Source organism: Poecilia mexicana, unplaced genomic scaffold, assembly GCF_051168715.1.
Source record: "Poecilia mexicana isolate PSO_F unplaced genomic scaffold, ASM5116871v1 scaffold_12, whole genome shotgun sequence".
NCBI lineage: Eukaryota > Metazoa > Chordata > Actinopteri > Cyprinodontiformes > Poeciliidae > Poecilia > Poecilia mexicana.
In genome coordinates, this window is record NW_028263381.1 from 28,463,577 (window position 1) to 28,485,925 (window position 22,349).

The window sequence follows — 22,349 nt, forward strand, 5'->3', positions numbered from 1 at the left end:
TTGACTAAAGGGATTTATTATAAAGAATGGTTCACTTGTTAGCTTACAAGAAAAAACAATATGAAAATGATAAATGTTCCTTTTTGAAACTTTGTCTGTACTGATTTCAGTAATGAGAGAATTCAACGTGCTAAAACATTCAGACATTAAACTCGAGAGAAAAAAAAAGAAAGTAGAGGGCAGGAGCGTAACAAATGTAAGAAAGTAAATAACCACATATTTCAATATATTCCATTTTCCAATAGATTGACAATTATATGGGATACATGGTTTATAAAGTTAAGGATTAGAAGAAAAAAAAACATCTGAAAAGTGTGGTGGACTTGTGGATCTACTGATACAGTTTTGCTTCAGAATTGCATTTGGAGACCAGGTCTGAGTGGATTTGCTTCTGTGGTCATGTTTTCCTGTTTTTCTTTCCAACTTTTCTCCTTTCAGGGAGGTCTATTTCCTACAACACTTGATGCTAGTACATAACTGCATGCATGTTCCTGCCCCGGTGTTTTGAAGATGGCAGCCAGTAATTGAACCATAGATGGTACTAAATGGGTTTTAGGAAAGATATTGAGGAAAAATAAGGTTGAACAATTGAATAGAATCACTAACAGCATGGGCAATGCATTTTTTATTTATTTGATGGTTTTGCTGCCTCTCGGTGCATAATCACTCAGGATGATAAAAATCTTCCTCATATGTCTTGTGCAGGTTTTGGTAGTTGTGGCGTAAACATAGAGGTCAGGCATACAGCATGTTTCAGTCACAGAAAAAAGAAAAAAAACAACCAAATATTAAAATAGTTTTCCATAAACTAATATTAAATAACAGACTCTTCTCTTTCCTGTGTGTTTAAGCCTGACACACATGAACAAAAAAATCTTCTGATTTTTTAAAGCTGGTTCATTTTGGCTTACAATGAAATGGATAAAGCTAATCTTTAATTACGCATTTATTTTTTATATGGGCTCAGGTTTGACTAGAGGCCAAGCTATCAAACTTCCACTCAATCCTGTCATTCTTGTGCTCTGTCCTAATCTCTATGAAAAAGTATGCTCTGTAATCGTTTGCTAGTGCTAACGGTGTTTTTTTTTCTTTTGGTATCTCTAGATAGGAGAGGAGTTTAAAATGATAAATAGAAAACAACCTGACAGAAGGAAAACAAAACTAAAGACATGGTAAGCAATTCTAACTTAATTTAAAATGATTAACCTGTAATATTAATAATTTTGTGCATGTTTGATGGCTTAGTAAATACCTGTTGAGTTAGGGAACAGTAGAACAGGAAGCAGGACAGCGGCCCTTGAGGACTGGAGTTTGAGACCCCTGTTAACTACATGGAACAAATTACAGCAAAACTACAGATGAAAAGTGACTTCTTAGAAAAATGGTCCCCAATTCAAACACTCATTTTAAATCGTAGCTAAGGGAGATTAGGATCGGTAAATAGGAGATTTTCACATGTGTTTCCTTTTTTTCTTTTCCTCCCCTTTTTTTTTTCTCTCTCCTGACTGTGGACAAGCAAAGCCTTTTATGGAGCACAATATATGAGGCTATACAAGCAGCTTGTAAAATGTACTATATGTATGATGTGTGATGTATGTGATGTGACTTGCACTGGAAAATCTGATTAATTAAAAAGTTCAAAAAAAAAAAAAAAAACTAATTGGTATGGATTCTTGATTGGTTCCTTTGGCTTGTATTATAACATTCAGGGTTCTCCTTATGTTATTAGCACTATGTCAGTTTGGGATAAATCCCGTCTGGTCCGCGTTGTTGGACCTCGCTCTTGATTCGAGATTTTCACATTTAGCTGAGAGGTTAGTTTCTCTCTGTAGCATGTATCGCAGCACTGGATTCAAATATCCAACATATGTAAACAAAACGACAAGTCTTTGTAAATAAAATTGTCCTTCAAGAAAAGGACCAAAGCACCAATCTGAAAGCTTTTATCATACAGTTTGTGGTAGAAAGAGAGAAAAATAAAAAGAGAAACGATAAATTATGCCAATGGAAATTATTGAATTTGTTTTAATTTATCATGAGCACGGAGCTCGGTTCATTGTGCGCGTTGAAGCGGAAACGCAGCGCGGCTCGTGCACCTCTGGATCTTTGCAACTCGGTGCGGATCACGCGCGCCGCTCTCCCAGGCGGCTCCAAAGAAAACCTTAACTATAAACGCCACACCGCTGTCTTGGCTCAAAAAGTGCACTAAACCCGAACTGTTAAAACAGCGACTATAACTCAGCCTTCCAGAGAGAAAAAAAGGAGATGTAAGCTCGGCGGCTGGGCTGATACAGTTTATAATCAGCCTACAGTTAACTCACACTTTGTGAATAACATTAGAGTTGCTACCTGTATATGGAGTTAGATTTGTTTCACAATTATTCAATCAAAAAAAAAATCATGTCAAACAAAAAAAGTAGTATTCAATCAAAAAAAAAATCATGTCAAAGCAAAAATCACTAAGTTTTTTTTTAAACTTTTTTTTTTGTTTTTGGTTGAGTCTCTTTTTTTTGGTTGAAACTTTTTTTTTGGTTGAGTCTCTTTTTTTTGGTTGAAACTTTTTTTTTTGGTTGAGTCTCTTTTTTTTTGGTTGAAACTTTTTTTTTTGGTTGAGTCTCTTTTTTTTGGTTGAAACTTTTTCTAAGTTTTTGGTTGAATTCGTTTTCTTGCTTATACAACTTTATTTGCTTTGGGGAAGCTTACATGAACATTCTGGGCGGGGCTTAAGGACGAGCGATGTAAGACGTCTCCCTATTGGTTAACGCTGACTGAAGCGACAGACTCTGAGCTTTTCCTTCCCAGAACTTCTCCGCCATTTGCTTGCCGCTGTAGCAGAAAGCAAATTGTAAGTAATCTTCACAATATTACATTGATTAATAGCTACTAAGTGTCCATGCTTTATTCAGAGAATAACGTCTTATGCAGCTTATGAGGACAGTTGCTATATCTTTTGTGTGCCGCGCTCCCGGTTTAGTATATCAGGCTAGCTAATGTTAGCATCAGCTGAGGCGCTATAGGGTTGCCACCCAACCGGTACGGTACGCGATTTGTTCCATATTTCTATAAATGCCATATAGGCATGACTATCACAAACAGATCTAAACTAATTATAACAATATTGACAAAAAAAAAAGAGAAAGAAACACAGGAAATGTTACGGTCAGCTAAGTTGCTGTGGCGGGAGCTAAAGGACCCCCAGTACGCAGCCATCACGGTTGCCTAGAGACAGACATAATGCAGCCGTGTAGAAATAAAATACCAAAAAATACCAAATTTAAAAATACTAATTTTTTTCTGGACTAAGTTTGTGCTAAATAAATGCTATATAATCTCTCCGTGTCAATATGCGTGCATATATGAACGTGTAAAGTGGCTGTGAAGCTAAAGTGTGAAAATACACCGGTCCGCTGCACCATAAGTGTGTCATTGGGTCCACAGTAACCTATATCACACACGTCAAGTAGCTGTACAGTGATTATTTACCAATGCTGCAGGTGTAGGGAGATAATGTAACTCATATTTTGTCTTCCAGATCAACATAGACAATTACATGGACAGATCGGGAGCCGAGGTAGGGTGTTCACATAATCTGTCTTCCTTTAGTATGGCATTAGAGTTAAAGGGTCTTATATCCTAATTGTATGTTGTCACAATAATGTTTAAAGTAACCCCTGTTTCTCTTATAACGACAGTAGTTCAATTTTAGTGAAAGTGTTGCTGGATTCATTTTCGGGTTGGGGCAGAAGGATGCTTTGTCATTCTCCCTTGTTTTATAGTAATTCTGTTGAATGGTTTGTTATTCAGAAGTGACACCAAACAAAATGCTACTGAATGACTTTACCTTCTATTTTACACATAATGGAAAACAAAGTTGTCATTTCCAACACTTTTTTTTTGCTGCTGCCTAATTGAATTTGTACGTATTTACTGTGGTTAATACCTACTGTATTAATGCTTTATTACTTGCATGTACAACAGTAACACTGTTGGATGTCCAATGGTTATAACAATGTTGTATTGTCTTTTTTATTTTCTTTTTTTTTTTAGGAATCCATGCGTCATCAGCTTTTACAAAGAGTTCGGAGAAGGGTTGTTTCTGTTCTCAACAGGCAGCCCATTGACTTTGAGTACTTGGACTTAGTTTGTTCCCAGGAGTTGCAGTTTCTTATAGCCGGAGCGGCTTATATTGATCTGGAGGAGACAGTGTTAGAGAATTTTCAGAATCTGAGTGCAGTTGTACGTTCATATGCCTCAGCTAATGCTTCATCCCCAAGACTATTGAATGTAACACAGGTTGAATACAATGGGAATGTAGGGAGACCCAAAGTTAATATAGAAACTGAAACTCTCACTCATCTACTTAGTAGTGGTTTGCCATTGACTACCTTGTGTAGGCTTACTGACATTTCAAGGTCAACATTTTACAGACGTATGAAAGAGCATAATCTGTCTGTAAGAAAACTCTATTCCAGCATTTCAGATGCTGCATTAGATCAGAAGGTTAGGTCTATAAAGACCAGAATGCCAAATGCTGGCTACAGATTGGTGAAAGGGTCTCTTCAAGCAATGGGTGTCCGGATTCCCTGGAAGAGAGTGCAAATGTCTTTGCAGCGTGTGGACGGAGCAGGAATTATTTCCAGAATGGTCCAGCTGTCTTGCATTTCCAGACGACAATACTGTGTTCCGGCTCCGTTATCTCTTGTCCACATTGACACAATGTGGACAAGAGACAACCTGGTATTTAGATATCAGGTTTGTATATCTAAATACATAAGGAATCTACATATATTTTTTGTTTATGATAACAATGTGTATATTTCTAGGTACAACATTGTTATTTTTGGAGCAATTGATGGCTTTTCCAGGAAGGTAAGTTTTTTTATTTTATATTTCAAGTCTTTTCATCACTTGTGTCCATTTGATTTAACTTAATTCTAAAAATTGTTCTATAGATATTTTACTTGAACACGGCTGGCAACAACAAGGCAGAAACAGCGTTTTGTTTCTTCATGGATGGGGTTTGCAAGCATGGATGGCCATCAAGGCAAGTTAATAAATTATGTTTAAATAAGATATAACATTCTATGTAGGATGTTCTTGAATTACCTTGATTCCTTTCCAATGAAACTTTTTTGTGTTAAAACTAGGGCTGTTGTAAACGAATATTTTAGTAATCGAGTAATCTATCGATTATTCTTACGATTAATCGAGTAATCGGATAAAAAAAAATAATAATAAAATGAAATATTGGTAAATCTGGCATAATACCGGTGTTACTATCAGATATCAATATCAGTCCAATTTTTCATATTTGAGCATCCCTAACAGTTGCTTTTTTGTAGTTTAGAAAACTAACCTGTAACAATAATAGCTCACTTTCTAAGTTAACCAGGAGAAAAGTTATAGAAAAATCTGAAATTATATTGAATTTAATAACAAAGAGGCAGGCTCACAAATATGCTTATAAAAAATGTCTACAATCCAGCTTTTAGTTTATGTATTCATCTTCAGTGAGTTTAATAGATTAATTAAACTCACCTTGCCACCTAACCTGTCACGCTTTGGGTTTGAAAATACGGGAAATGCCGCCTGGAGTGGGAGGAGAGGGCGAATGAACGAACGTAAGATGGGGAGGAGGGGAGGAAATAGACCAGCGGACTGACGAACCGTTAGACCGGGGGACGAACACGGGGGGAAGCAATACGGGATATTTACGACACCTTCACTGGTCACACTCAGAAACTCATCTACCAGCCATGTACGATGCGCTCCGCCACCCGTTTCTTCAGACCGGGATATGAAATTTATTGTGCGGTTCGTCGGTAAAGCTACATTTACACGGTAAGCATCAGCTACTCAGCCGCCCGCCCTGTTCAGGCTATCCGCTCACCTCAGCGCTCTTCCCGCCGTTCGCTTTCAACCAGCAGCCCCGGAGGAGAAATGCTGCCGTACTCCAGGCATTCCCCCAGTCATTTTAAGGATGCTTATTGGTTCCCCAAAAACGATAAAAAGTCGGGCATTATCATCAATCAATAAAATCCCCACGGGCCAATCTTGAAGAATGGACTTTATGCCGCTGAGACTTAGCTTTTGTCAACAACTCAGAGGCGGAAGTGAGAGCTCCGCGCAACTGCAAATGAAGTCCCGGCCGGAACACGGTGCGCTAAATAATAAAACATAAATTAACGAAGCTTCGAGGCAGGTAAATTTTCCTCGAGGAATTTTAGTAATCGAGGTACTCGAATCATTCGAGGAATCGTTTCAGCCCTAGTTAAAACATAAACCTGCATGTTGATGGAGCGGAGTTAGGTATGTCCATGTACATAATGCCACTGTCTGCTTTCCTTGATTTTGGTTTGTCTTTTTCTTTTGTTGTCTCTTACCTTTGCGTTTTTTATATTTTCTTTTACATCTTAAACTTCATTCCACATTTCAAGACTGCTAGAGACCTCTAATGTGAGTTTGATGATGTCCTTATACATCAAACATGTATAAGGACATATTGCAGTGAGTGTTGCATGACATAATTTTCCATTTCCCTTACAGAGTTCGAGGGGATCACGGGGTTGAAAATGTGGACATTGCGAAGTGCATGTTTACGGTTCGAGGTACTGGACGTGGCAGTTTCATTGCTGGGAAAAGTGTTCATAACCAGCGGTAACGTACCAAAAAGTGTCTGTCTTTTTCTGCTATTTACAACAATAAAAAGCTTGATTCTTTTAATTTTGTTTTATAAAAAATATCTGCTACAATAACTTTATTTGGCAACATTTCATCATAAAACAATAATGACAAGTTGCTGTTATGCAAAAATGGATAGCAAAACAAGCAACCAAACAGGTTGTGAATGACCAGGGTTGTTCATGTTTTTGATGGAATTTACTGAACTCCTTTGTGGAAGACAATGTATCAACAAGAGAAACGCGTATCTGAAATATTGGAGTAATTTCCTTTTAATACTGACTGAATAATTTGTGTGGAATTACTTTTTTTTTTTTAACTACCATTGAAAACCAAATCCAAATTTCTATATTTGTGATTAGCAGTAGGAAGTAATATCCACTACAAAATTATTTCTAAATAAAGAATTTGACAGTTACAATGTTTTGTCTTCAAATATGTAATTCTTATGTTTCAGAATTGAACGCTTGTGGAGAGATGTTTGGAGTGTAACTTCAAAGTATTACAACATGCTCCACAGTTTGGAGGAAGAGGGTCTCATTGACCTGTCCAACGCTGTCCATCTGTTCTGTTTGGGGTACATCTTTGTACCACGACTAAGGAAAGATCTGCAGATTTTTGAGGACAGCTGGAATGCTCATCCGTTGAGAACTGAAAGAAACCTGTCACCGAACCAACTGTGGACAATTGGAATGCTGCAGGAACCAGTGCCAGAGCCCGACCTCGCAGAGGTGGTTTTTCCATGTTTTACTTGGCTGTAATTGTAACATTCAGATTTCATAGCACAAACATGGCATCACCACATGCATATGTACATCTTTATTTATTGAATTAGATGGTTGGATCGATCGATGTAAATGATTTGTCCTTGACTTTTGTCTAAGCAGATCCTGCAAGGTGCGGAAGGGCTGTCCCTAGATCAACAAAGTACAGAACACGGAATTAATGTTCCAGAAATCCAGTGCCCGCTGTCCACCGAGAGACTGTATGCACTGCAGGAGCATGTAAACCCTTTGGCTGAGTCTACATCACTTGGAGAAGATCTCTATTTCTTAGCTCTTGAGGTGGCCTCTGGTTGATCTGATAGAGCACTGTATATACATAAAACTGCTGGAGATGCACCAGCCCTCCTGGCAACCCTACAGGGATATAGATGTGCTACATAATAAATGGATCTTATTTTTATTTCTGAAGTCAATATGGTTTTTAGTCTGTCGATGTCTTCACAGTTTTGAAGAATTTACTGTAAGGAAAAGATTTACATTAAATAGAACATGCATTATTTGTTGTAAAATGTTATGTTTTTTTTAATAGATCCTGTACATCAGGGGTCCCCAAACTTTTTCCTGTGACGGCCACATAACTTTTCCCTTCTCTGGTGGTGGCCGAAGTCAGTTTGTAACAGAAGAAGTGTGACGATTGCAGGAGTGCCTAAATGTAAAAATGTACTGTTTTCCAGAAAGCACAATCAAATAACCCTCTCTGGGTTCTTCACAGAACAAAAGTCAGGAAATAACTTACACTATTAATGAAATAAATAATTAAATAACCCTCTCTGGGTTCTTCACAGAAGACAGGAAGGATTATAGTTTTTATTTTCAGAAATATGAGCCGCACCAGACTATGAGCCACAACCCCAAAGTTGTTTTTTTTGTTAAATAAACAGTAAACATACACATCTAAGCCTCAGATATCTCTGATGCTCCAGGTTTTCCACAATGATGCAGCAGAGGGAGATGGACACCCAAAATCTGAGTAATAACAGCTCGATTCAATATCACATTTTTTTTTAAGGTTGAAAATGAAAAAGGTGCAAAGTTTATATCTAACTGAACTGATTACGGTAGTTTCCGAACGGTAACTGGAACAGTCAAAGTGCTGATCGGTCGTGTCTGCTACTAGCATGTGCTAAATGAAAATAGGCACGTTCATCCGTTTCTTCTTCTGCTTCTTTAGATTTCAATGTAAGCTTGAATCCATTATTGTTGCACTACTGCCATCTACACGATCCTAATATCTATACCTCTAATTCTCATAATGATCGCATTATTATGTAATAAATAAATAATAAAAAAACGAAATATCTTTTTCCCTCAATGCTATTTAACTGATCAACAATATTACAATATTCTCACATTTCAATTCCCTATTAAAACCTAATTCCGTTTTAATGGGTGCTTTCTTATTTTATTTCCAATTTTGACTTCCAATGATTTACTTCCTGCTAAAGAGCCCCCTGGTGGTTGAAGAGAAATCCACATATAAGCGGCTTATAGTCCGGGAAATACTTTATATGAAAAAAGAAATCTAAATGCTCTCTGGTATTGTTGAGAGTGCCGGACCAAATGTGGAGGCAGGCCGTAGTTAGCTGCTGTACATTATATATAACTTCAAAATAACTTAAATTTTCATGTTCACAGACACAAAAACAAAATACAAAGCTATCTTTTGGAATATTTTTCTGTGAAAGTGGTTTTAAATTCCTGATATGTATGTATATGTATATATATATATATATATATATATATATATATATATATATAAAGCTGCTTCTTTGTGTGCTTTGGAGTTTCTGTGCTGATTCATTTTTTTAGGAAGTGAGTGATAAAAGCTGGTAGCTCTTGAATTGCTACAAAATAAAGCTGTATTTCCTCCTTCAGCCCACTGGCTGCCATGTTGACACCTTGAGATGCCATGAGACCTAAATTCTGAACACCCAGTTTTCCATGTCTGGCATATAAACATTCATTTTAGCTTTTAAACTGGTTCTATTGATCCTGTGTCCAGACAGAGGGATAATCAGTAGCCCAGCATCATGACCTGTTTGTACTGAAGATCCTGCAGCTTCCACTTCTCTTCCTGACATGGCGCCTCCTCACCCTGACTCTCATACAGGAGGAACCACAGAGCTCTGTTAGGTTAAAGCTCATCTTCTGAAGTTGGGATATTTTTTCTCCAACAGGATCCAGAGGAATCACCTCAAACCAGATGTTGGGCTGGATTTTATTTCACCGTCATTTGTGAATGTTAGAGCCTCAGTTTCAACAGTGAAGCTATAAAGGTTGAAAAAGGTTATCAGTAAGTGTCATCAACATCAATATTTCCAATAAGAGGCCAAAATAAAAATAGTTTGATAGAGGACAAGCTTCTCAGACTCTGAGCTCCAAGCAAAATGCCAGAGAGCACCAAAAAAATTTTTTCCCCTAAATTAGACAATTTAATTTGTAATTACAGCAGGAATGGAACAAAAATAAAGAGAAGCAATTGATGTCATTAACAAAATTTTATTTCTTTCAAAGTTTTTTGTGAGTGACCATGACTATGTAGTACATGTTCAAATCAAATCACTTATTAACACGCCAAGATATTTTAGTGCAAGATTTACAACTTCAGGTTTGCTATAGAGTAATTTCAGTGTCCTTGTTCTGAAGAACATTACAATTGCATTAATCCATTAAAGGGTTAGGATGTCATGTTTCTTCCTACTTTATAAATGCTATAAGGACAATAAAGAAATGCAACATTTTCTTAAAACTATCACAGAGAATTACATTAGAAAAAGTAACAATGTCTTACACAATGAACAAGTATGATTAGTATTGTAGTGAAATACATAATACCACAGAACATTATAATAAAATATATAAATTTTGCAAAGAACATTACAGTACCATTAAAGAAAACACTGCATGCTCAGATGGCACTGTGATTCTGTGTAATTTGAAGAAAGATTAACATTTTCTTAACTCATGAAATCCTGGTCTTTGAACAGCGTAAAATTCCTTTTTTTAAACTAGGTCTGAACTATTGGTCCAACAATAACCACTTTTATATACCTCCTGAACTACAGTCTCTCAAAGCTGAATCCATATGTGACAGCAGTACTGAGGTTACTCTTGAAGGACTCATAATCACTTAGATGGGCCATTGGAAATGTCACTGTGCTGGTACAAGCACTTACTACAGGATAGCACACAGTGTGGCCTGGTGTATGCTCTAGGCAATGGTGATCAAAAATCACAGTGACTTTAAATGTATTTCTTTCTGATACAAGCAAATGTTTATGTGCCTGCCCAGTCATCCACTGCATCACCATTGGGACAGTCAGAGTCAGCACTTCTTCATTGTCAGCTTGTTCTGCATCTATAAAAATATTAATAACATTGTTAATTTGTCATTCAAATAAGAAGTATTTTCGACAAATTAAGCACAATCTGCCAGTAATAGTAAAGTAATTTCATTTTCTTTTAATCATTTGCTTTTTCCAGGAATTACAAACCTCTTAAACATGCATTATGTTAAGGATTATATTTAATTGACTATCACGTTGTTTTGTATTCGACAAGTTTTTATGTTTTATGAAACATTTTTCATTTACCTGAGCACATACAGAAAAACTTTATGTATGTGCTCAGGTAACTCTTTATTTGATGCCTTAAACATTATTTGGGCAATTTTAAAATAAAACTAAACTTTAAAATGTAAGACTTCTACATTTTAATAAGGTTGAGTCAATGTAGAAACAAAAATAATTTGAATTAAATTATTCACCCGCTACTGGGCTAAGAGGTTCCAATCCAAAAAACAGGTAGACATGATTCTCCTACATAACGAAACTGATATGTATTAATTGAAATTGAAAATTGAAGTGTTCTGCACTCTTGGCATTGTTGGATTTTCCAACTTTTTCTACGTCATAATAAAGCATTTACTAGCATACAATAAAAGGGTTTGCTTAGAGTTTGTCAACAGGCATGTGGGAGACTCCCAAGAGCTATGCCGGAATAAGCTTAGGTGTAATACTTTCCAAGTCAGAATTGTCAGAGCAGTAAGCTACTTGGGGTTATGTGTTTTGCTCATGGCTGAAGTGGAAACTTGAATCGAACTGAAAACTTTACAAATGAATAAAATATTTACTCACAGGGACATACAGTTAGTTTTAGCAAGAATTTACATACCTTCAAGTTCATACAAGAAATCTTGCAAGTACTCCAAAATTTTGGTCTCCTGTGCTTGTTTTCTAGAACCCTGTGGACTCAGTTGTGGGTCAATGTGTGACATAATGTAATTTGAGTCAACCTAGGAAAAAGAATATTCTAACATTAAACATGTGGGGGAAACTTAATGGATGTAACAAACACATGAAGATTAAATATATTCACAGTGTACCTTGTCATTATGTCCAAAAACAAAAAGACTGCGACACTCATCTGGTTTTTTCTCCATTAGATTGATCAAGTTGTAAACGCCAAGACCTTCTCGCAGTTGTTTCAGCATAGGTGTGCGTTTTGTTATTGCATGCAGAGAGACAGCCCTATATAGTCAATGAAAGAAATATTGTGATTCATTCAGTTGGTAAAATGACTGAATTGAAATGTGTTCTGCAATCTTAAATCATTCCCTAGTAAACTAATAATTTGAATCCAAAGCAGTAAACAATGCCATAGTACTTGAATCCAAAACTTACCTCAATATAGAGTTCATATGCTCAGTGTCAATCGGGCCGGTGTAACCACACTCCAGTATGTCTTCAGAGTACACAGAAAGGTCGGATGCATCTTTAATCTGTTTGCATGGTGTGCAGAATATAGGACTGACTAACTGATTAACTATCAAAGGACACAATATGATAAAAGCACTAACAAAGTTAATGATTGATAAATTTAACAATAGATTCTGTAGTTTAACTTAACATACCTTTGTTATGAGAGTTGATAACTCTGCATCATACATGCCCTGAGTCTCAATTTCTCCAGTGACAAGATAGTGGTAGCACCATTCCTGTAGGAAACATGGTGGTGGTCCTCCTTGGGCTAGACTCACAGCAAATATCTCCCCTGCTACTCTGTAAATATGAAAAGATCAATGAACTGAGGTGTTGCATAGCATAATTCACATTTTTTCTTAAAGTCACCTGTCAACAAGGCTTTTGTTCAAAACCTTAAGATAAAACTTTTAAATGAGAAAATATAACATTTTATAAAAAATTCCCTTCTCACCCTCCGCGGGTGGTCTCTTTCATCCTCTGAGCTCGGGTCCTCTACCAGAGGCCTGGGAGCTTGAGGGTTCTGCGCAGTATCTTGGCTGTGCCTAGAACTGCACATTTCTGGACTGAGATGTTGTTCCTGGGATCTGTTTGAGCCACTGCTCCAGTTTGGGGGTGACTGCCCCGAGGGCCCCGATGACCACAGGCACCACTGTGGTCTTCACCTTCCAGGCCTTCTCCAGTTCCTCTCTGAGGCCCTGGTATTTCTCCAGTTTCTCCTTTTTCCTGATGTTGTGGTCACTTGGTATTGCTACATCCACCACAACGGCTTTCCTCTGTTCTTTATCCACCACCACAATGTCCGGTTGGTTCGCCATTACCATCTTGTCTGTCTGGATCTGGAAGTCCCACAGGATCTTAGCTCGGTCATTCTCCACCACCTTTGGGGGTGTTCCCCACTTTGATCTCGGGGCTTCCAGTCCATATTCGCCACAGATGTTCCTGTACACTATGCCCACCACTTGGTTATGTCGTTCCATGTACGCTTTCCCTGCCAGCATCTTGCACCCTGCTGTTATGTGCTGGACTGTCTCAGAGGCCTCCTTGCACAACCTCCACCTTGGGTCTTGTCTGGTGTGGTAGATCTGAGCCTCTATTGCTCTGGTGTTTAGGGCCTGTTCCTGTGCGGCCAGGATGAGGGCCTCTGTGCTGTCCTTGAGTCCAGCTTTCTCCAGCCATTGGTAGGATTTCCTGATATCAGCCACTTCAGTTATTTGTCGGTGGTACATCCCGTGTGTGTGTGTGTGTGTGTGTGTGTGTGTGTATATATATATATATATATATATATATATATATATATATATATATATATATATATATATATATATATATATATATATATATATATATATATATATATATATATATATATTTAAACTAAAATAAAAACAGGGCTGCACAGTGGCGCAGTTGGTAGAGCTGTTCCTTGCAGCAAGAAGGTTCTGGGTTCAATTCCCAGCCCTGGTCTTTCTGCATGGAGTTTGCATGTTCACCTTGTGTATGCGTAGGTTTTATCTGGGTTCCTCCCACACTCCAAAAACATGACTGTCAAGTTAATTGGTTTCTCTATATCAGTGGCTCTTAACCTTTTTTGAGGTACCGAACCCACCAGTTGCATATGTGCATTCACTGAACCCTTCTGTAGTGACAAATAAAATGTGATTTTTTCCCCCCCAAATTCAAGACATAGGGGTGACCCAACTAGAGTCTATTTGGGTCACTTTGAGAAGATCACTAAGTCTTCTTAAAAGTTAGAGTCTCCGAGAACAGTTCTTCAAAATATAATCAGTGTTTTCAGCAAAGTTGAGCTGAGTGTCCAGGAACGACCCAAGGTATTTAAATTCGTATTAATTCATAGTTATGATGCCTTCATTGTCAAGAAAATGAAGAAAACTCTTAGAATGAAAAGGTGTGTCCCAACTTTTGGTCTGTACTGTACATTTGTCTTATTTACTTGTTGTCATACTTTAAAACAAGAATGCATGCATCAGATTGGCAAATAAGTAAAAAGTGAAAAACATACTTGAACAGCTGTTTATCAAGGTCGTTAAACGAGTACTTTGGAATCTTTCCCCTGTCACTGTCACCTTCAAAAAGCCTCCTCTCAATCCCTGCAACCATAACTATGGAACAAATTAAATGAACACAGAATAAAACACATTATAAGTACAACATGGCCTAAAACCTTCAGATTAATTCCAATTATCAAAAGATAAATGAAACACTGCCTTTTAAGCCCTATAAAAAATAGGAAACACATTAAAATACATTGCTTCAATTCCTGACGTCATAACTTGTCCACATTCGGTTCATATTGCTGTACACAGTATATAATAACATAAAAAGACAGACTTACTGGTAAGAAATTCCTTCCTCAGAGCTCCTGTATCTACACCTATTTCTCCAAGAAAGGAGACTTTCAAAGGGTTCACAGGGCCACCATTTTTTCGGCGCTGCCAAAGTATCAGTCCTCTTTCCACAACACTGTCTCTCGAAACACATATGTCAAATGTTTTGCTGGGGTCCACTTGTGTTGCTGCCCATTTAACGACATCATCTTCACTGTATAGATATTTAAATTACACGGTATTAGTAAAAACTATTAATTCCCTATTAAAGTGCCAAAAACAAACATAAACAGATTGACCACCATGAAATGTGATGCAGATTAGTCTCATCTCCCTCATGGACATTTTCATACTGGTACATCCTATGAAAATTCAAAGAAGCAAGTATTACTTACATTCAGACTTTCTTATTTGCTATATATAGTGACCCAAAAATGCTTTGGAAGAACATACATTTTTTTCCTAAGAAGCACATGAAAACAGTTGCACAAAAACATGAAGGAATACAAAACACATCAGTATATAAACGTATGCAGATGCTTAACACTTACCTTTCTCCACAGCAGCTGGCATGTACTTCAATGTCTAACAAGGGAAACAGTTTGTTGCATAATGGACATTTAATTTCATCTGTCTACAAAGGAAAGTGGGATAAAAAATATATATTCAATGTTAAGAAACCATTCATTAAAAAAATTAACATAAATTACATGAAATGAAATTGTGTAAGAATGCACACACAACATCAACACAACAATATTTTAGAAATATCACAGATAGGTATAGGTTTTAGAAGTTGCATTGTAATGTGTCGCTGGCTTACACAGACTAAAGATATAGGTAAAATACATGGGGCGTAATTGTTTGGAAAATAATGAATATTTCCAATTCCAAGCGATGTAAACCATGTACCTGCTGAGAATGATGCTGATCAGTGGGCCCTGCTGATTCTGAGCATGATACTGTGCTAGTAGAGGCTGAACTTGATTCAGTGTTCTCTATGTACATCACATCTGCGTTCTGTAAACAGAAATACAACTAATTTCCATCTGAAATTGTGTCATTTGCAACATTGGTACTTGACACAAACTATTCACCTCACTATCAGAGCTTGATAATTCACTGCATTGTTCAATGTGCAAAGTCAGCATTTGCAGAGGCATTGAAGCATTGCATTTATTACAAGCTGCTTTTGGCATAAGAGCAAATTCAGGTGAATCAGCAGGCAACGGTGTTAAATCCAACTCATCTTGGAGGGGCATTATGTATAGCATATGTTTGCCCCAAATTGAAGCTCTTTTGATGAGAGATCCTGTGTATCCCTCTGCCTCTAACAGGACAGGAAACAGTTTTCTCCTTCCATTCCCACCTTTTAAAACAGGAAAATAAGTTTTGAATTTCACAAATATCATACAAGAAGAATAAACAAACTCTGAATTATGTAGACATGACTAGAGGCACACCTGAAGCTTTATATAATAACCATCTGTCCTGTAGGTCCTGCATCTTAGGGTATGTGGTATTAAATAAAGATGACAGCTATTTAAAAAAAGGAATAACAGTGTTTTAGTGATTATACTGTTGTTTATATGTATATGTTAACAAATAGTACCTGTTGAAAAGCAAGTACCACCGAATGTCAAATACGTGCAAAGAAGTTTACAAAAAACAATGGAAGGTAAAGTATTTTTAACTGAATTATGTCAACACTAGCAATTTAACAAATAGGTATGGTAAATATTTGAAGGTAGTCCGAAAGAAATTAATTTAGTTTTTTTGTATAAAGTGACAAATAGAAAGGAAAACATAGGTGATTAAATTTTGATTACCTCTCTATGCGTGAGGTCAGATTGGATGGACAAAGTCCTTTTCCCAAGTCCAGCCTGCAAATGTGCAATCTCTTCAGAGGAGGTAGGGATGATGTCAATTTTTGAAGCAAGCAAAAAAAAATGGCACTTCCAGTGACTTTAAAGCTTTAACAAATTTCGCAGCACAGTTTGGTGTCTTTAAAGCATTTCTCCTTTTTCCACCTCTGTTAAAAATTCCAGGGAATGATCTGTAGTTTTTCAAGTAAGAGATCAAAATTAAAAGTTACCCAATGTAAAAACAATGTATGAAGTCAATGCGTTAATAATTACATACGTGAATACATGTTTCCTGTAAGAAATACAGATATTATAAATTAAGATAAACATTACATAGCACAAACTTAGTCCAGAAAAAAATTAGTATTTTTAAATTTGGTATTTTTTGGTATTTTATTTCTACACGGCTGCATTATGTCTGTCTCTAGGCAACCGTGATGGCTGCGTACTGGGGGTCCTTTAGCTCCCGCCACAGCAACTTAGCTGACCGTAACATTTCCTGTGTTTCTTTCTCTTTTTTTTTGTCAATATTGTTATAATTAGTTTAGATCTGTTTGTGATAGTCATGCCTATATGGCATTTATAGAAATATGGAACAAATCGCGTACCGTACCGGTTGGGTGGCAACCCTATAGCGCCTCAGCTGATGCTAACATTAGCTAGCCTGATATACTAAACCGGGAGCGCGGCACACAAGATATAGCAACTGTCCTCATAAGCTGCATAAGACGTTATTCTCTGAATAAAGCATGGACACTTAGTAGCTATTAATCAATGTAATATTGTGAAGATTACTTACAATTTGCTTTCTGCTACAGCGGCAAGCAAATGGCGGAGAAGTTCTGGGAAGGAAAAGCTCAGAGTCTGTCGCTTCAGTCAGCGTTAACCAATAGGGAGACGTCTTACATCGCTCGTCCTTAAGCCCCGCCCAGAATGTTCATGTAAGCTTCCCCAAAGCAAATAAAGTTGTATAAGCAAGAAAACGAATTCAACCAAAAACTTAGAAAAAGCTCCAACCAAAAAAAAAACTCAACCAAAAAAAAAAAGTTTCAACCAAAAAAAAAAGTTTCAACCAAAAAAAAGAGACTCAACCAAAAAAAAAAGTTTCAACCAAAAAAAAAGAGACTCAACCAAAAAAAAAGTTTCAACCAAAAAAAAAAGTTTCAACCAAAAAAAAAGAGACTCAACCAAAAAAAAAAGTTTCAACCAAAAAAAAAAGTTTCAACCAAAAAAAAGAGACTCAACCAAAAAAAAAGTTTCAACCAAAAAAAAAAGTTTCAACCAAAAAAAAGAGACTCAACCAAAAAAAAAAGTTTCAACCAAAAAAAAGAGACTCAACCAAAAAAAAAGTTTCAACCAAAAAAAAAAGTTTCAACCAAAAAAAAAGAGACTCAACCAAAAAAAAAAGTTTCAACCAAAAAAAAAAGTTTCAACCAAAAAAAAGAGACTCAACCAAAAAAAAAGTTTCAACCAAAAAAAAGAGACTCAACCAAAAACAAAAAAAAAGTTTAAAAAAAAACTTAGTGATTTTTGCTTTGACATGATTTTTTTTTTGATTGAATACTACTTTTTTTGTTTGACATGATTTTTTTTTTGATTGAATAATTGTGAAACAAATCTAACTCCATATACAGGTAGCAACTCTAATGTTATTCACAAAGTGTGAGTTAACTGTAGGCTGATTATAAACTGTATCAGCCCAGCCGCCGAGCTTACATCTCCTTTTTTTCTCTCTGGAAGGCTGAGTTATAGTCGCTGTTTTAACAGTTCGGGTTTAGTGCACTTTTTGAGCCAAGACAGCGGTGTGGCGTTTATAGTTAAGGTTTTCTTTGGAGCCGCCTGGGAGAGCGGCGCGCGTGATCCGCACCGAGTTGCAAAGATCCAGAGGTGCACGAGCCGCGCTGCGTTTCCGCTTCAACGCGCACAATGAACCGAGCTCCGTGCTCATGATAAATTAAAACAAATTCAATAATTTCCATTGGCATAATTTATCGTTTCTCTTTTTATTTTTCTCTCTTTCTACCACAAACTGTATGATAAAAGCTTTCAGATTGGTGCTTTGGTCCTTTTCTTGAAGGACAATTTTATTTACAAAGACTTGTCGTTTTGTTTACATATGTTGGATATTTGAATCCAGTGCTGCGATACATGCTACAGAGAGAAACTAACCTCTCAGCTAAATGTGAAAATCTCGAATCAAGAGCGAGGTCCAACAACGCGGACCAGACGGGATTTATCCCAAACTGACATAGTGCTAATAACATAAGGAGAACCCTGAATGTTATAATACAAGCCAAAGGAACCAATCAAGAATCCATACCAATTAGTTTTTTTTTTTTTTTTTGAACTTTTTAATTAATCAGATTTTCCAGTGCAAGTCACATCACATACATCACACATCATACATATAGTACATTTTACAAGCTGCTTGTATAGCCTCATACATACATATATATATATATATATATATATATATATATATATATATATATATATATATATATATATATATATATATATATATATATATATATGCTGCTTTGCAAGGGCATTTTAGCAGCTGCTCTCTTAATCCGATGAATTTGTACAACAGAAACCTTCCTCATTGTGCCTTTATCTGCATAAACCCATCTTTGTTCTGAATCAGCCACAAATCTCTTCACAGTACGATAACATTTCAGTTTTTATTAAATATCTAATGTTTTCATACCTTGTCATATGGCACTACACTACCTGATGATTTTTGTCAGCAGAGAGATCCTTTCCCTTTCAAAGATTCCTTGAAACCTGTAGCCTGCTTAATATGGAACATCCTTCTTAAATAGATTTCCTTTAATTGAGCTCACCAGACAAACTAATCAACCCAGGTCTCTGAAATTAATTATAGTGATTCAAAGAGCCCTGACACACAATACCGTCTATAAATTTAATAGCACAACAAAAAATTGAATCTTTATGACACTTAAATCCAAATTGCATAATAATTTGGAACACTGTATAGACACATTACCTTATGTGTCTGTATACCTTCTCAATAAATTTAGTCATCTGACAGTTTTTGTCAATATTTTCTCAGCAGCATTTCGAATGATCAAATAGATCTGAAATATTTAAATTACTGTCATTATAATACAGTTTGCAGGGAAAGAGCTATGTAGCATTTGACAGCACTGCATCTTTGTGGGTACACAAAGATACCCACAGTTGTGACAGAAATTATTTTTTAGGTTTTGGCTGATTTAAAATGAGGGACTTAGTTCTAAATTGTTGTGACAACATTAGCAGAAAGTACACATATGTGCCTGAAAACAGGCAGTTGAGGCCCTGGCCAGCTGCCGTTCACACGTCTGCACTGTGGCTTCATGCTGCTGTTGCAGAAAGCTTAACATGAGAATCTTTATCCCCACTGTGGCTGGCCTCTTTCCGGCAGATGTCCCATTTCTAAGCCGGGGGGAATCCGACCACAAGTAAAAGTTGCGTAAAGATTGACAGGTTTCCCATTGCTGGAGGCCTGGACCCCAGTCGTTTCTCATGGGAAATGTATCAAGTGTAACCTTAATCGCATCCTTCACTTAAAAAAAAGTATCTATATATGTTAACTAGGAACGGTTTGTCACCGCAAAACTGTCTTCCTCTCTTAACATGCACAAGAGCTGTTTGTGTTTCAGACAATTCTCAACAGGCAGTTAAGGACCTCAGAGGTGGAAAACTGATTTCACTGTGCTTTAAACAACCTTTTAATGTTCAACTAAGGCAGAATACATAACAATGGTAATAAATTGGAATTGGAAATTACCTTTGATTAGGGAACAATATTTTTTTCATATATACTTTAGTTCATAAAACCAAACACCCTTGCTACCCCTGAATAACACAGTGGTGTTCTTTTTGTTATTAAACAAATATGAAGCCATAATGAAAATGGAGAAAAGCTAAGTACAGTACACCCCCAACACACCATATGTATGAAATAGTAAAACCCTAGAATTTTGTGGTAAAAGAATTTCAATAAAAATATCTCTGATAGACCCAATGTGGCTGCCGCACTCCTCCTGCCTGTCTCATGCCACTATGTCTGACACTACTTGTATCTCATCAAATAGTGCAAAAGGAGACAAGAAACCAGAGCCTGGAAAGGGAGAAAAACGGAGAAGATACAAGTGTTTTCTCAAGAGCATTTCAAATGATCAAATGGATCTGAAATATTAAAATTACTGGGTCATTATAATACAGTTTGAAGGGAAAGAGTTATGTAGCAATTCATAGCATTCCAGCATCTTTGTGGGTACATATAACAATCGTGAGTGAAATTATTTTTTTAGGTTTTGGCTGATTTAAAATGAGGCACTTAGTACTAAATTGTTATGACAACATTAACAGAAAGTACACATATGTTCTCTCAAGTTTTGAATTACACTTGTCTTGACATCTATCATTTGGAAAGATGTTTTACTTTTAGCAGTCCAATCAGTTTACAAATAGTGTACAAATGATGTTTAATGAAACTTTAATTTCATCAAAGGGATAGAGGATCCCTAAAAAGACATCTTCATATCTAACCCAGACAGTTTTTTTCTGCTCAATGTGGAATTCAAAATACTAACCAAAAATATTATCTTGGCTTCTTTAAAAGGTATTAACAGCTATCATACATGTTAATTAAGCAGGCATTATGAAGAATAGATCTTCTGGTAAAATGAAAAATAGAATTAATTTAATGTGGATAGCAAAATCTGAACACCAATACCTTGATGCCGAGAAAGCCTTTTGTATTTGGTCCTGTTTTCACGGAATGGGTAAAGATACTATATAAAAGCAGCAGTAGTGACCAACTGGGTTATATCACCCATTCTTTTGTCCTTTGGGTTCCTCTATTCCTCTATTCTAGGAATCATGGGTTCCATGATTCCTAGAATAGAGGAATCATTGCATTACAAAGTTGGAGTTAGGAGCCCAAGATGTTATTATTTGCAGACAAATATTGTTGCTATGTATTGCTATTGTAACAGACCATGAGACATCACTGCCACACTTAATTAAAAAAATGTATCCCAGTTGTAACTGGAATAAATTGCATAAATTGCAACAAATCTGAATGACATCAATGTGTCATGCCTCCATTGTTTGAAAATGTTTAATTTGAGTGGGTCCCTAAAAGCATGAAGTATTGATATTGAGTCTAAACTTTGCTATGTATCTATGATGTTACCAATTATTGTCATATCCACTATATTTTTTTTTTGAAAAAAAGTTTTATCAGCTCTAGTGGCCTTCATTTGACAAGAAAGTAGGCAATGAGAGAAGGGGAAGACTTCCCCTTCTCTCATTGCCTACTTTCTTGGCAAATGTTGCCAGGCCGGGAATCGAACCTGTGACGGCCACGTCCAGGACCGAGGCCTCCATATGTGGACTGTGCTTATCCCCTGTGCCACCACAGCACACCCTTACCCACTATTTTTAAAGATATGACGATTTGATAAACAGGCAAGAATCTGCTTCTCTAAGGAAGGAGGAGGACTCATATTACACCTAAGGCTATGTAGATTGAAATAATACTGGAAATAATCAGATAAAAGACGAGATTGGATAGATATTGAGAGTGAGCTGTGTTTACCATTAAGTCCAAGGGAAACCTCTGTCTAAAATTACTTGAAACTACAACAAAGGGAGTGTACAGCTTTGTATTAATGGTATAAACTAGGACAAAGCACGATTGTGGAATTATGGCCTTGTTTAAGAAATACTTTTCATTAACAAAAAGAAAAGCATTTTTTTTAACCAATTCTTTTTTTCTTATACCCATTTCATTAATTCTGTGTGCTAGTGTCATTGCTGAGTGGTATCGATTTCAGCACCTGCGTGGGGTTGAGGGAAAAGGTATAAACCCATAATCAAGGTATTCAATCGAGT

At 36.6% G+C, this 22,349-nt stretch overlaps 3 protein-coding genes across 3 annotated transcripts; 2 read left to right on the plus strand and 1 right to left on the minus strand.

The window, feature by feature from the left end:
* Positions 1–1,805: 1,805 nt before the first annotated feature.
* LOC148156315 (uncharacterized) lies at positions 1,806–5,411 on the plus strand. The gene is made up of 2 exons (XM_088011312.1): positions 1,806–4,869; positions 4,953–5,411. The coding sequence occupies exons 1-2, from the start codon at positions 4,054–4,056 to the stop codon at positions 5,076–5,078; spliced, it is 942 nt and encodes a 313-aa protein (XP_087867438.1). The 5' UTR covers positions 1,806–4,053; the 3' UTR covers positions 5,079–5,411.
* A 900-nt stretch (positions 5,412–6,311) lies between these two features.
* Positions 6,312–7,963, plus strand: LOC106912038 (uncharacterized). Its single transcript, XM_088010666.1, has 4 exons — positions 6,312–6,354; positions 6,513–6,657; positions 7,139–7,412; positions 7,569–7,963. Exons 1-4 carry the CDS (start codon positions 6,312–6,314, stop codon positions 7,758–7,760), a joined length of 654 nt encoding a protein of 217 aa, XP_087866792.1. The 3' UTR covers positions 7,761–7,963.
* A 1,982-nt stretch (positions 7,964–9,945) lies between these two features.
* On the minus strand, positions 9,946–21,842 carry LOC148156316 (uncharacterized). Its single transcript, XM_088010667.1, has 14 exons — positions 21,774–21,842; positions 16,404–16,541; positions 16,038–16,113; positions 15,672–15,943; positions 15,487–15,594; positions 15,126–15,208; positions 14,877–14,936; positions 14,583–14,788; positions 14,250–14,349; positions 12,379–12,526; positions 12,149–12,246; positions 11,851–11,995; positions 11,640–11,760; positions 9,946–10,824 (listed from the first exon to the last, which is right to left on the minus strand). Exons 1-14 carry the CDS (start codon positions 21,840–21,842, stop codon positions 10,526–10,528), a joined length of 1,923 nt encoding a protein of 640 aa, XP_087866793.1. The 3' UTR covers positions 9,946–10,525.
* Between the last annotated feature and the right edge of the window lie 507 nt (positions 21,843–22,349).

Coding starts and splice junctions, on each gene's coding strand:
- LOC106912038 (XM_088010666.1), top strand. CDS start 6,312: ATGTCCATGTACATAATGCCACTGTCTGCTTTCCTTGATTTTG. Junction 6,355..6,512: donor GTCTGCTTTCCTTGATTTTG/GTTTGTCTTTTT, acceptor TATTGCAGTGAG/TGTTGCATGACATAATTTTC. Junction 6,658..7,138: donor AAAAGTGTTCATAACCAGCG/GTAACGTACCAA, acceptor CTTATGTTTCAG/AATTGAACGCTTGTGGAGAG.
- LOC148156315 (XM_088011312.1), top strand. CDS start 4,054: ATGCGTCATCAGCTTTTACAAAGAGTTCGGAGAAGGGTTGTTTCTGTT. Junction 4,870..4,952: donor TTGATGGCTTTTCCAGGAAG/GTAAGTTTTTTT, acceptor ATTGTTCTATAG/ATATTTTACTTGAACACGGC.
- LOC148156316 (XM_088010667.1), bottom strand. CDS start 21,842: ATGGAGGCCTCGGTCCTGGACGTGGCCGTCACAGGTTCGATTCCCGGC. Junction 14,350..14,582: donor GAGGAAGGAATTTCTTACCA/GTAAGTCTGTCT, acceptor TTTGTTCCATAG/TTATGGTTGCAGGGATTGAG. Junction 11,761..11,850: donor TTTTTGGACATAATGACAAG/GTACACTGTGAA, acceptor TCTTTTTCCTAG/GTTGACTCAAATTACATTAT.